Source organism: Suillus bovinus, assembly GCF_016758785.1.
Source record: "Suillus bovinus strain UH-Sbo-P2 chromosome Unknown EDB93scaffold_25, whole genome shotgun sequence".
NCBI classification, from domain to species: domain Eukaryota; kingdom Fungi; phylum Basidiomycota; class Agaricomycetes; order Boletales; family Suillaceae; genus Suillus; species Suillus bovinus.
Window position 1 is genome coordinate 327826 of NW_024542081.1, and position 13355 is coordinate 341180.

Sequence of the window (13355 nt, forward strand, 5' to 3'; positions counted from 1 at the left end):
CTTTTGTTATTGATCAAAAAAGTATGATCAGATTTTTCCTTAGTTTGTCGCCACCTGAACAGGCTGCGAACTCACGAAACTTTGGGCGTGTACGTTAGTCTATCGGACATTCCCCAATCACCGGTGGCTTTAAGTTCCAGTACGTCAATTCGTTAGTGTCAATCCCCTATTGAGCCTTACCTACTAGAACTTACATATCGAACGACTCATCGAAGTTCCCTGACCTCGGAGAATTTCGGAAGCCCTATGTACTGCAAGTGCCCAGAACTCCAGGAGCCGCAACCGTGAAAACCGCTAATTCTCTTCTGCTTCCCCTTTTAGATCTCACCCCAGATTTTGCGATTACGCTGGAAGAGGGTGAACCGACGAAGAGTCGTGCTGTACATATTTGCCGTGCCGATTTCAAATGCGATCATATCTCTCGGATAATGGTAAGAATAACTTGCTCCATAGTCATTGTTGCATGATATGCGAGTACTCCGTTCTCATCAATCTAACGGGAGGCCGCGCGTATTATAGGCTTCGCGATCTTCAGTCATCACTACACTGCTACCAATGTTCCCAATGAAAGTAGGTTTATAAATCTTATGCACTTTTGGTTAAATTGATTGCGTGTTCAGGAAAATACTCAAAAAATAAGATAGTTCAATAATAGGGCCCACAACAAACGAACATCAATTCTGCAGGGTCACAGTAAGGTTACAGGACACAGATCTTGATTCTTGAATATGTTTAAAAAGTTAACACGTTTGTCTAGGGCCCCTGATGCGGTATTCAAAAAAATTATTTAATAAGTTCGTATCGGCGGGGCATTCCGAAAAAAAGACCATGCACAGTGGTCATTTTCAGAGTTTATCTGACAAAGCCTGTACCTTTCCTATAGGACATCGTAACAACGTTCGGGAGTCGAACAGCTTCGGCGTATTCGAACATTCGCGGAGGATATCGTTTCGGGGATATTGCGATCACGAGTTTCATGTCATGCATGACATTTGGTCGCTACAGACGGACGTAGTTTCATTGGATGGATATAACACAGTACTTATCAGTCATAACCACAGGTCCCAAATCTCAGGCTAGTCATTGAGACTCTACGGTTTTCCCCGAGGTGAGCCAAACCTACGATACTGCGCGTGTTCCTGTCATACTAATAACAGCATCCTGTATCGCCCGCGTAGTGTACAGCTACACTGGCAACAACATCAGGGAAACATAATTTGCTACAGAGTGCTACCGGGCTCTGTAGCGCAATCCACCCCGCTGATAAAATCTTAACTGCTACAAAGGCGATCCGAACACAAAGAAGACTCCAAGGTTATACAGTTTCGCGGATTCGCCACCATCGCATGTGGCCCTGCAGTACGTAGATAGAGCAGCGTCGCCAAAAATCACAGATCCATTAGCCGCAAGTCAGTAAGCGTTCATCGATCGGTTATACTCATCCCACGTAAACGAGCCCTCACGCAGCGAGGAAACTAACATTTTACCACCTTTTGCCGCCAGTGAAATTACATCCGAAAGGTACTCTAGAGTGCTCTGGAACGCTCTATGCTAGGGCTCGAATGGTCCAGATCTGCTTTTGATTGAAACCTTGCAAGAGATAAAATGTTGAAACTTGAAACCCCCCATGTGTCATAATTTCCGCTTATCAGAAAGAAGCTTGATGGGCTCACGGTGAGCTTACGGCGTTGGTGATGATGGAGCAACGCGATTGGTGGAACAGACTTATCCGTACTAAAATGTAAACTAAGACAAGCCTATTTACGAACACTGACCTGAGTTACACTCAATGTGGCTTGTTCAGAACAGGCTTTCAATGAATCAATGACTTGACTCTTTTTGCACAGCGACTTAGTTGCACACCCCATCTTTTGTGTTTCGTACGTCGCATCACTCGTAAGGACCCACTCAACTTCATTTATGTTCAGCAGTATGTTTCGCTTGACGCCAGAATGGTGCTGTCATTGCTGTGGCACACCAGCAGGCCCTCACCTGTAATTTTCAGCACAGAAGGTTCGAGGTCGTACTTCATGTTGAAAATTTATGCCCAAACCACGATAAAACTTCTATGTCCCCAGTGGTTGTACGCTCCTACTTTTGAAGAATTTGTTTAGGTGATATATTAAAGATGTGCCGTCCTCACTTCTTTTTGGGAGGATCAGCACGTTCTTTACTCCGTCCTACCTGTGTTCGTTTGAAAGATGTCGACATACGTCGCCAAGTTATCACGTTAATCGACGCAATTTCACACAAGAGTTAGGGAAGCATGGGTTAGCACACACACAATCTATTAGGACAGCAAGTAGACATGGCGGCCTCACCGACATATCAAGCGTCTACACCACTCCATGGAAGTTTCCACAACCCCTACTGCCCAATTCCACATAACGTCGAGAATCGCCTCCAGTTCACCTGCATTCCAATGCAAATCCCCGACGGGCTGCTCTGCCGCGTTGAACCGTAAGACATCTTTAACTGTTACCAGACCTTTCAACAATCCGTGTTCCTCGACAAGTATCACCCGGGGACTGTCAATAAGAGGTCAAAGCAGGGCATTATTTGTATAGGTCAAGTGGGACGTACCCCATTCTCTTGAATAATTGCGTTACTATCTCCAGTGGTAGGCGCGGAGATACGGTAAGAGGTGTCTTTAGGAGAAGTCAAAAAATGTCAAAGAGCTCGCGCGAAGTACAGTACCTGGTTCACCCATGGCCAGAGTTTAAGCACATCGATAGTTGCGCTCGTCTCTATAAGCTCCGTTGCCACGTCTTCCTCTACACCAAGGGCCGATCCAGAAGTCATGTCTGATAAAACAAAGTCCTCTTGGTCAGAGGCTTCTCTATTAAACGCACAGGGCGTGCTTGGGGATATGTCCCCCACGTTTTGAGCCTTGTCTAGGCTATGTTATGTCACACAAGAGTCAAATGTAGTGGACACATACCTAGCACATAGCGCAATTCAGTTCTGCCCATGTACCCAACAAGCGTTTGAGATGATTCAGAAGCAACTATCGGAAAGCCTTTCACATTGGTGGATGCCAACAATCGCTCTAAAAAGCATTAATCAATAGGGTTTTCTGGTCAAAGGTGATCTGTCCAAGCGTACCAATGTCCGAGACAAGCATCCCAGATGCAAACAGAATATCAAGATCTTTCTTCATGACCTCCGAAACTTCGTGAACATGAGGATGGCATGGATGTGAGTAGCAATCGGAACACTAACCTGAGACATTGACGCCATGATCCTCGTTCTCAAGGATCGGATAGCCATTGAATCGAATCGCCTCATCTGCAATGCCACGGGTCCCAAGGAAGTCGCCAACAGCCTTCGTTACCAGTATGACAATCTGGAGAGAATCAGCATCAAGGACTTTAATTTCGAGGGTTCAAGATTCTTAATCGTAAGACTGGACTATCAGGCTTACCATAGTCGGTAAGATATACGTCAATGCTCCAGTGAGCTCGAACATGATAACGACAACAGTCACGGTGATCCTCATGACTCCACTAAGGGCTGCCGCAGCGCCAAGAAAGGCGTAAGTTCCCGGTGTGATACACGGTACATTCGGGTCGCAAACGGAAAAGATCCCTGAGTTAGGATAAGCACTACAGAGAGTGATCATAATTTTGTGATGAGAGCCAGTGATGTACACCTACCGATACATTGCTTTTACCATGATGCCAACCATCCGCCCAAAAGTTGCCCCAACAGCCATTGAAGGTACAAAGATACCGGCGGGGACCTTCGCCCCGTAAGAAATCACAACGAATACCATGCGTATGAATGTAGCGAGAATGAGAGAGTTTGCCATGGGCCACTGAACAGCCATTCTTGTAGGAAAAGATGAGAAAAATGTAGGCTGAATGACGTATCAGTGCACTACTTACTGGCATAGATTGTCATGATCTCCGCCACCTTCGCACTCGCGAAATAGAATTGCCATCATCTCTGTCATGTCAATGCGCATGAAACGATTGAAGTAACCAATAGCCGCAGTGAGGGTCGCAAGAATAACAGCCTCTGCAACGCCATGGTCTGCAAGATTTTTTCGGCGAAATGCAGCTACCTGCATGTTAAATTTGACTACAAACGCGCCGTAGAGTCCCTAGAATGACGGGCGACACTGTCAACAAAGGGAATGAGAGGAATATAAGATTCTTACGCCAAATATTCCAAGTATAATGAAGAAGATAATCTCGAAAAAATGCCAATCACGGTTATATGTCACTTGAAACAGCACAAGTTTTCCGGTTCTGAACGGATTCATCACCTGAAATGAGACAGTCAAGATGGGAGGATGAGGGGAGGGAATTCACTGACCGATAACGTAAACGTCGCTACCAACGCACATACGAAACTTCTCCACATCGTTTTGATGCGAAACATCTGGCTCATCTCCTGTTGGAAATGCCAGTTTTGGAATCAAAAAATGCCATAAATATGAGGATTGGTACCTCAATAGAAAACAGAACACCGCCAATTGGTGACCCAAAAGCAACTGCCACTCCTGCAGCACTAGCGGCAGTAATAATTTCACGCATTTTCCCTTGATTATGTGGAATGAAGATATATATATATATGAAGAAGTGTTAACCCAAACCTTGGCTTCGAGAAAACCGCTGGAACCAACTTGCGACAATAGCTCCAATGCAGCACGCAACATGCACCGAAGGGCCTTCCTTACCAACGGACAACCCAGAAGCAATCACCAAAGGCTATTTCTGGTCTGTAACATGGTTTACAGGATTAGAAAGATAACTCACAAGCGTAAGGCTCTTGATGAAGAATGTTGCATACCCGAGGAACCCTTGCATGATGAAGCCAGTGAGAATGCATTTGATTTCTGAAATGCCAGATCCAGCAGCATATTTCGCCATGCTACGAACAAGATGAGCCGCCACAAAGGAGAATACAGCCTGCAGATAGACATTGACTTTGTCAAGTTCAAAGATATGAAGTTAGAGAGGACTTACTGCGAAAATAACATAGATTAACCACCGTGCCAGATTCGCCGTACTCCACAAATGCCATGAAGGACAGAACTCCTCGTCACTTTCAACTTCCCAGCAGCAAAATTGGGAGTTTAACCACCACCCGTCCGTACAGTATCCCATTTTTATGTCCGAGAGCCATTCCGTGATAATTGAAATTAAAGCAGCATTCATGCCGATGAAGATGCCTAGCACGTTGTCAGTCAAGAAATTATGACGATGTGCAATCCTTACCAACTAAACTTATCACAAGCCAGGGTTCTCCAGCTCTCAGAAACCTCCAGAACTGAGCCCACACCCATGTAGGCGTGATCTCGCCGCGAGGACCGCGGTATGCCGCTTTTGCTGCCTTTAAATTGCGTAGGCGTCTGTTTCGCTCTACTATCGAGTCTTGAATCCAATCTGGCGGTGTGACACGTGTAGTTAGTTAATAGACGTGGCAAGTTGCAAACGTATGTACCAATGGTCGTAAAATCCTCATAGCGTCTCTCCAGTTCTCAGCACAGGCGATGTACGTGGTTTATTTCAATCACTCACCGAATCTGCTCTATCTCCTCCTCATAATCTCTGTTATCGAGCTGCCTTCCATACTGTGCGCCAGTTCGCGTCATGGCAGGGCTGTAGAGAACACTTCGGTGTAAGTATGAAAGTGACGATTATGTCAGCACTCTAGATTCAGTCGGACGGCCGAACGGCATCTACGGTAAGGTTTGCCACCTTCACCCAGCTAGAATCCAGATGGGTCCCAATACTCGAGATATTATGGGGAATAGTATAGCCTATACTAGATACGAGATTGAAAGGGATGTTCCCTCGAATGTCATATTCACAAACATATGTAATATTTGATATCCAATACCATTGTACGGATTTCATATATTTCGGTGGATATGATACCTGCCAGGCAGATTCCGTCCTGCCTCCGTGTAAGTATGCCCTGCAGGGCTGATGGGCGAGTCAAAATTGATGCCTGGGCAGAGCGCATGATCAAGGGGTTGTGACTCCGTTCGTCGCCGAACACGGCCCAGAGCTGGCAGATACAGATGACGATGTCATATTAAGTGCAGTCAAATTCAAAAGTTGCTACATTCGATGGCACCGGGGTACGTTATTGATATGGCCGCGGTGGAACTGAGAGTTTGCACTGATTTTTGAGTGCATGAGTAAATTGTGCCTTGGTTTCTTGAGTCACCCCTGGGCTAGTGTTGACTGCAAATAGAAGACTACTTGAAGCAGCTAGGACGAGTACGGTTCTTTTATGGAGGGACTAGTCAGTGCACAAATCAATTATAATAATGCAATTGACCGTACAAAGTGTTGTTTCGTCAGTCATGGACTAATCGAGTTAGCAGCTTACTAATGGAAGCATGACTAAGATTGGTTCAACCGGTAGTGAGCTTGAAGTTGCAGACCTTCACCGAGAACCATGTCCGCCACAAACGACGTTAAGGTCCCATTCTTCAAGAAGGGAAAATCTCGACCAGCAACATCCAGAAAAAGATCAGCCTCTCCGCCTCACCATGGATTAGCACCGATTCCGTCTTCATCCAAGTCTGCGGTGGTTCTTCCTTCCCGTAAAGCAACTGGCAATCTTTTAAGCGCTGGCACAAAACGTACGGCTGCACAACGACGGGAGGATGAAATGAACAATCCAGACTTTGTGGAACGTGATGGTCCTGCTGTGAAGTGGACCGCAGCTGGGTCGCACACCAACGCAGCACTTGAGATACTAGCTGGTGACGAAGCCGCAGAGCTACTTGCAAAACGTCAGAAGAAAGAGAAAGCGGACAGAGGCGAAGAGGAAGAGGAAATACCTGATGATGGGCTGTATAGGGGACAAAATGCTTATCGAAGTCATCTGAAGAAAAGTCAGGAAGTACCCAAAGCCATGCGTGTTGGTCCTCAGCGAGGCACGAGCACCATCCGTACTGTAACCATTATCGATTATCAGCCCGATGTTTGTAAAGACTACAAAGGTTCGTAAGTTTCTTTCCCGACGGATACGGATGCTAAAACATTTATCCTGATCAGAAACGGGGTACTGCGGTTTCGGTGACACTTGCAAATTCTTGCACGACCGTGGCACATGTATGTTTGCATAGCCTTTACTCTTAAAGAAACTCAATATAATTACTTTGGACAGATCTCGCTGGTTGGCAATTGGATAAACTCGCTGAAACCCCGCGGAAACTAGTCGAAAATGTGTCAGACTCCGATTCTGATGATGAGGACATACCTTTTGCTTGTCTCATCTGCCGCAAACCTTATACAGATCCAGTGGTCACGCGGTGCGGACATTATTATTGTTCGGCTTGTGCAATCAAACGCTATGCCAAAACTCCCAAGTGCTTAGCATGCGGCGCCCCTACGGGTGGAATATTCAACCGTGCCGACAAAATCATAGACAAATTGAACAAGAAACGCGCAGACAAAGAAGATGGTCATGTCGAAGATGATAATCCCGGGGTCGAAATCGAGGGTCTGGTAGATAACGGAAGCAGAGACAGTGACTCAGGTGATGACGATAATGATTGAGATCTATGTCGATGCATTGATTATTCATACGTGCATCAGCTCGTGCCGCGTTCTTTGTGAGCTTACCACTAAAAGTGTCATTCATATTTTCTCTTCCGCCAACACGGGCCCGCTATCACTTGTGGTTTCCTACTACGTGAATCTTCTGCTGAGCTATCTCGTTTGGTTTCCGATTGCAAAGCGTTCGAACACAGCCATATCGCGTCGTAAGTACCAAGCGAGCGGCTGGCGGTGCTGTTCTCGCCGACGTACTGCCAGTGTTTGAACAGGCACCGCGTTTGATGACACTAAACTTGTTCCTTTCAGGTCCCAAAAGTGGATCCGCACTATCGCAAGACAGTTTCTTGAAAAAACAAACATGTCATTCTTGCCCAGTTCTTGAAACAAACTTGTGTATGTGGGTAGTCCCACCCGAGGTCCTCGGGATGGTTTTCTACTCACTGAATCCTTATTTTGATTCGGTTGCAGATGTGCCATGCAGCAGTGCGGTCACAGCCCTTCAGAATATCGCCCTATCATATCATCCGATAGGCACAGCAATTGCAAAGAACTCTCTCGGCGCCTATGCAAAAACGGTAGCCTCTCTCCAAAAACTAGGTGACATGACCAAGACTCACCGGGCCCCCGCACCCAAGGCAGTCAATAACGGGAAAAGTACCTTTCATCAATAAATTGGAATGGCTCCACTGATCACTGATACACCGGATGAAAACTAGCGTGATCGATTGATCCATGAGTGATCAGCAGACTGTCCGAGTTTGTCTGAGTTCATAATGACCAGCCATTTCTTATATATATATATGTATAAGTACCTAGTCGGACCTATGACCCAAAATGTGACGTGCAGACTTTAGAATTCTAGGCCTTGGATCTGCATCTGATATCGGTCACCCAACGTCGCCGTGGGCGCGATAGTCAGAAATATCATGCTCTCGCTAAGTAGCAGGGGATTCGCGATTTGAGAGTATTTGTGTAATAGATTACAATATGCATCGCGTCGTATTTAGCAACTGCGTACCAGTTAACGCAGGACTACTGGAGGATCCTTCCGAGTCTAGTGCAGTAGTTAAGAATACACATAAGTACAAGCACGCTCCAAGTATTGGACTGCGGAAAATTATATGACATGATGGTTAACGTAGTGGAGGTAATGCTCAAATGAAGAATTAGGACCATACCCGGATGGTAAAAGTTGGGTTGAGAGATAATCAAAAAGTCATTCCCAAATCTATTTGTGCGACATCTCGTCGCATCCATTATCGATGTGGCGTTTAAGTGAGTCCGCGCGACTGAAATCCTTCCCACAGTAACGACATCGATGTAGGACGGGAGTTGTAGCGTGCACGGTCTCATAATGTCTCCTTCTATCGTGCGAACGAGTAAATGACCTGTCACAGAGCTCACAGGGAAAGCGATCTCCGATAAGTGCTGGGTTTGTAGAGGGGGATGTATGCACAGGACGTGGCGCGGTAGGGGGTGAACTGCCCTGGGTGGTGTGTTGGGGATTGGGGGACATATGATAGTATGGTTCAACGGTGGAGCGGGAACGCGGGTTCGATGGCACGGCATTAGAATATACTTGATACGTCTGTGATGGTGTTGGGATGAATTGTTGTTGTCCTGAATGAGTATGGAGAGTCTGAGGATCGACATGCGAATGGGAGTGCATCGTATACTGTGGACCTGGCCCAGACGGGTGATGATGTGAGGGGTAGTAAGTATTAGACTGATTCGCCGGAGCAGGAGGAGGAACTGGAGGAGGAGCATAATATGACCTGCGCGTATCCATGACAGGTGATGTCCCGTGCTGCGGGTGGTTGGAAAAAGGAGGGTGTTGTAATGAATTACTAGTGTGGGTTCCTGGTTGAAAGATGGTTAGCTACCAATATGAAGTGCCGTTTGGAGAGATTGATACCTAATATGCCATTGGACAAAGTACTGTCGAGCGGGTAGCCCGGTAATACCTGTGCTTGTTGGGGATATGAGGAGGTATTAGTGTTCGAGTTGGAAGAAGATTGTCGGGGATGGTGGGAAGAAACATGTGGTTGTTGTGTCTGATGGTGACCGTTGTGTGAGTAGGGATTTGGGTACTGCATCATGCAAGAAGGTTTTGGTGAATAGTAAGGGCTTCCCAGCTCTTTTACTTGTCGAGCCCTTATATACATTTTTGCAGTGAAAGGACTCGGGTGTCGCCTGTCATATCAGGGTGACAACGTACCTTAATGAATGAGTAGATCGGTTACTAAATCATTACTTATGAGAGCGTAATTCCGGTATGAAAGAGTTAAGTTAGGCTGCATATGACTCCGGCACCAAGAGATATTCGGTGGAAGGGCCAGATCAATTCTTGCAAGCATGATATGACAAGATCATGTGGGTGAGGAATGCACCAATCACGATTGACGTTACGGTCTTGGAAGTTCATTATCCGGGAGACTAAATTCCGTCAGGCAAGAAGGTTCAACGATGGTACCACCTCGGGAGCGGGTGGAGCAACAGAAGGAACAATGGAAAAAAAATTAGAACAGACAAAATTGGACAGATACGGGGTCTTACCGAGGAAAGCTGTGTGCTGAGCTCAGAACGAGAACTCCTCCATTTGTAGGAACGGCAGGTTTGCAGAAGATCGCTGTGGGTAGATCACGAGGCTAGAGAGTTTGGGGAGGGTGCGTTCCTGGGCAGTTGATTTTTAGATCGAGTCGGATCTGTAGTTTTCTCGTAAGGCATATATATTAGTGGCAGCCCTTGTGCAGCAACTTGTCGTGGACATGCTGCTTTCATCTGACGCTAAGCGGAAAGATCCATTACATGACCCTTAAGAAGTGCGTTGAATGTCGCCCTCCAAGGAGACAGAAAGAATGAGAAAATGACTTGTATGTGGCCAGTTGAATGAAAGGAAGCGATTTAGTTGTTACCATACCTTTTGTTGTTAGTACTCAGCGGACCCTGTGGAGAACGTTAGTCGGGAAATCCCAGCAGCCTCGTGTCCAATCAGAGAGCGTGACGATCTTGGATTGGTTAGTAGCTGTGCTAGGGCTCATCCCGAACAATGTCGCCCGAAGATGATCGAGATTAACACACTCACGAGACTATATTGCACGTTGACAAAACGCCGGGGACAAGAGCTTGCGGATTTCCACAACGTCGACGCTTACGATCACTAGCAGGAAGATGGATGTCCAAAGAGGAGAGATGAAACTCACGTCAGGTCACTTCTTAAAGGCGATGGAACTCCCCCATTGTGCATTGATCTCGAGTGCGACATTCTCATGTTGATCTCGACTACGATGATACGACATTCTCAGGTTGATACCGTCTTTCTATTCCACGTGTTATTGTCCTCGGGAAGGCGTCTTCCTTTTCGGCACCGACGGTAGCCTAAAATATTGCGAGGCAACTTTTCTATAGGGCGATTCATCAACTGCATTGATCTACTCGGAGCCAGAAGCTTGTCCGTCATATTGCAGCGTGTATCTATCCCCTCGGATAGAACAGACTTCGGTGAATCATCACTCGGGACGCTACACAACTCAGCTGCTCCAGAAGTCGACAAAAATAAAATAAAAAAAGTGAGTTTAGTTTGACAATGGAGCTACTATGTAGTATATGACTCCCCGCAGCGTGCCTCCCCGGCAAGCGCCAGGTAACAGTAAATATTCATTAGACACGCGAAATCCTCGAGGATGTGATCAGGAGACAAGTTTTGAACCTGGTGGGACAGTTTCAAGGGAATATGCCGTTTAGTCGAAAACTTTTCCACCAATCAGAGCGCTCGTTTCAGGATCGCCCATGGCCAAGCTTGAAACGCCAACGTAAAAATGGGTTGGTGGCTGGTGCAAATTCACAGCCAGGCACGATGAGAGAAAATGTCCGTCCTTCCAGGCCTGACTACTCGCAAACTTAACCTTACACTCTTGACCGAGTGTATGGCTCTCTAGAGCGCCAAGGAGCACGATCAAATTGATAGTTGAAACTTTGTTTGAACTGCCTGCGCATGTGCCAGTATGTGCGTGCTGGATAATCATTCAATGGTCTTTTACCAAGTATGGCGACATTCGAGTGGGAGAATTGAGAGTACCCAAACATTGACAAAGACATGGATCTGTGACTTGTGACTAACCTTCCTGAAATCACTTGGAGCACGAGACCGCAGAATTATGGCCCCCTTCGATCTCGACGCGTGTATACAGCAACTGCTCCGCAAACAACTACTACATGAGGCCCTTTTACGTGAAATATGTGCAAAAACGAAAGAGGTTCTCATGAGGGAATCCAATGTGGTCCATGTTAGTGCCCCAGTAACCGTCGTTGGAGACATACACGGGTGAGTACCTCGTAGCTTCAATCTCTCTATGACATTTCATCATGAAACTCAAGTCAGTTCTACGACCTCATCGAAATATTCCGCATAGGTGGTTACGCTCCTCACACCAATTATCTTTTCCTCGGCGAGTTCCTTTCTTCATCTCACCACAAAATTTCCTTTTCTCATAGTGCCACAGGGGATTACGTCGATCGTGGCCTGTTCAGTGTGGAGACCATATCACTCCTTACGTGTCTTAAACTGCGGTACCCCGACAGAGTCCAGTTAATTCGCGGTAACCATGAATCAAGGGCTGTAACACAAGTCAGCCATCAATTCATGATGTTTATGGAGCTCCCTTATCGCTCAATGTTTAACTTAGACTTATGGGTTTTATACGGAGTGTGTGCGAAAATACGGCTCATCACATGTATGGACGTACTTCACGGACATGTTCGACTTCTTGACCCTGTCTGTGGTAATCGATGATCGGATATTCTGTGTTCATGGAGGTCACCAGCAATTTGTTCTTTCACAATCCCACGATCTCATGAATTCCTTGTCTCAGGTCTTTCGCCGTCTATCCACTCCGTAGATCAAATCAAAGTTGTAGATCGATTTAGAGGTACGTTACCTTCGCTCGCCATCGCTGCACACCCTCATTTCGTTCAGAAATTCCACACGAGGGTCCTATGGCTGATTTGGTGTGGTCGGATCCGGATGCAGAGAAAGAAGACTTTGCAATATCCCCAAGGTCCGTGCCTACTCCAGCGTGTCACCAGCGTTACTGACTAATGAGGCTTATCCTTGCTCCGCTTGTATTGCCTTTAACATCTCAATCTGGAACGGATCATGTAGAGGCGCTGGCTACACGTTTGGATCAGGCGTTGTACACAAGTTCTTGGAAACGAACAACATGTCGCATATTTTGCGCGCACATCAACTCTGCATGGAAGGATATTCGTCGTTATTTGACAAACACCTTTCAACAGTCTGGTCGGCACCTAACTATTGTTATCGTTGCGGCAATTCCGCGAGCATACTTGAGGTGGGTCCCGGAGAGAGCATGTATTTCAATGTGTTCGAAGCTGCCCCGGAGAACGAACGCGATGGTCCGAGTCAACAGGCTCCGCAGAATGTTGGTGGGAAGGTACGTTGCTATTCTTGTGGCCCATGTATCTTTGAATAGACCAATCTACTCACACATGTGTTTACTCCACCTAGCTGCCCGAGTATTTCCTCTAGTATATCAACAAGCTACGTCAGAGCTCCAAGTTGAACATTCTTGATAGAAACTGAGAACTGCCGGCGGCGGTTTTGGCGCCCAAGCTGTAGCAAATAGTGTAAACCTGTATTGTGCGGACGGCAGTAGTACTAGTACGACAATTCTTTACTATACCCCACATGATGTTCCAGCATTACGCTATTAATCTTGCGGATGGCCTTTCCTGAGTGCCAGGATGTAGGCCCATTACGAAAGTAACAAGGACTGAGCCTGGCTAGCACCATGTTGCCCGGAGAAGCAA

The 13355-nt window shown here is 46.5% G+C and overlaps 4 protein-coding genes across 4 annotated transcripts; 2 read left to right on the top strand and 2 right to left on the bottom strand.

Moving 5' to 3' along the window:
- Positions 1-1928: 1928 nt before the first annotated feature.
- EDB93DRAFT_1144616 (chloride channel) lies at positions 1929-5707 on the bottom strand. Its single transcript, XM_041449447.1, has 18 exons — positions 5529-5707; positions 5452-5477; positions 5226-5393; positions 4974-5179; positions 4764-4916; positions 4601-4715; positions 4455-4546; positions 4321-4398; positions 4163-4270; positions 3888-4105; positions 3657-3830; positions 3425-3605; positions 3223-3346; positions 3106-3171; positions 2942-3049; positions 2698-2894; positions 2584-2648; positions 1929-2528 (listed from the first exon to the last, which is right to left on the bottom strand). Exons 1-18 carry the CDS (start codon positions 5600-5602, stop codon positions 2318-2320), a joined length of 2364 nt encoding a protein of 787 aa, XP_041308028.1. The 5' UTR covers positions 5603-5707; the 3' UTR covers positions 1929-2317.
- A 710-nt stretch (positions 5708-6417) lies between these two features.
- On the top strand, positions 6418-7709 carry EDB93DRAFT_1280023 (uncharacterized protein; the record flags this gene model as incomplete). The annotated part of the gene is made up of 3 exons (XM_041454437.1): positions 6418-6967; positions 7023-7079; positions 7135-7709. 3 exons carry the CDS (start codon positions 6418-6420, stop codon positions 7524-7526), a joined length of 999 nt encoding a protein of 332 aa, XP_041308029.1. The 3' UTR covers positions 7527-7709.
- A 708-nt stretch (positions 7710-8417) lies between these two features.
- On the bottom strand, positions 8418-10053 carry EDB93DRAFT_373384 (uncharacterized protein). Its single transcript, XM_041456219.1, has 2 exons — positions 9442-10053; positions 8418-9386 (listed from the first exon to the last, which is right to left on the bottom strand). The coding sequence occupies exons 1-2, from the start codon at positions 9689-9691 to the stop codon at positions 8755-8757; spliced, it is 882 nt and encodes a 293-aa protein (XP_041308030.1). The 5' UTR covers positions 9692-10053; the 3' UTR covers positions 8418-8754.
- Positions 10054-11683: 1630 nt separating this feature from the next.
- Positions 11684-13074, top strand: EDB93DRAFT_1250177 (Metallo-dependent phosphatase-like protein; the record flags this gene model as incomplete). The annotated part of the gene is made up of 7 exons (XM_041452963.1): positions 11684-11850; positions 11904-12153; positions 12212-12341; positions 12398-12454; positions 12502-12583; positions 12688-12979; positions 13054-13074. 7 exons carry the CDS (start codon positions 11684-11686, stop codon positions 13072-13074), a joined length of 999 nt encoding a protein of 332 aa, XP_041308031.1.
- Between the last annotated feature and the right edge of the window lie 281 nt (positions 13075-13355).

Bases quoted from the DNA above. Each gene is read 5' to 3' on its own strand.
- EDB93DRAFT_373384 (XM_041456219.1), bottom strand. From the start codon at position 9,691: ATGTATATAAGGGCTCGACAAGTAAAAGAGCTGGGAAGCCCTTACTAT. The intron at 9,387-9,441 runs GTATCAATCTCT...TCTTTCAACCAG, and splicing joins TTTGTCCAATGGCATATTAG to GAACCCACACTAGTAATTCA.
- EDB93DRAFT_1144616 (XM_041449447.1), bottom strand. From the start codon at position 5,602: ATGACGCGAACTGGCGCACAGTATGGAAGGCAGCTCGATAACAGAGAT. The intron at 5,394-5,451 runs GTACATACGTTT...TCACACCGCCAG, and splicing joins TGAGGATTTTACGACCATTG to ATTGGATTCAAGACTCGATA. The intron at 4,106-4,162 runs GTAAGAATCTTA...CCGTCATTCTAG, and splicing joins TTATACTTGGAATATTTGGC to GGACTCTACGGCGCGTTTGT.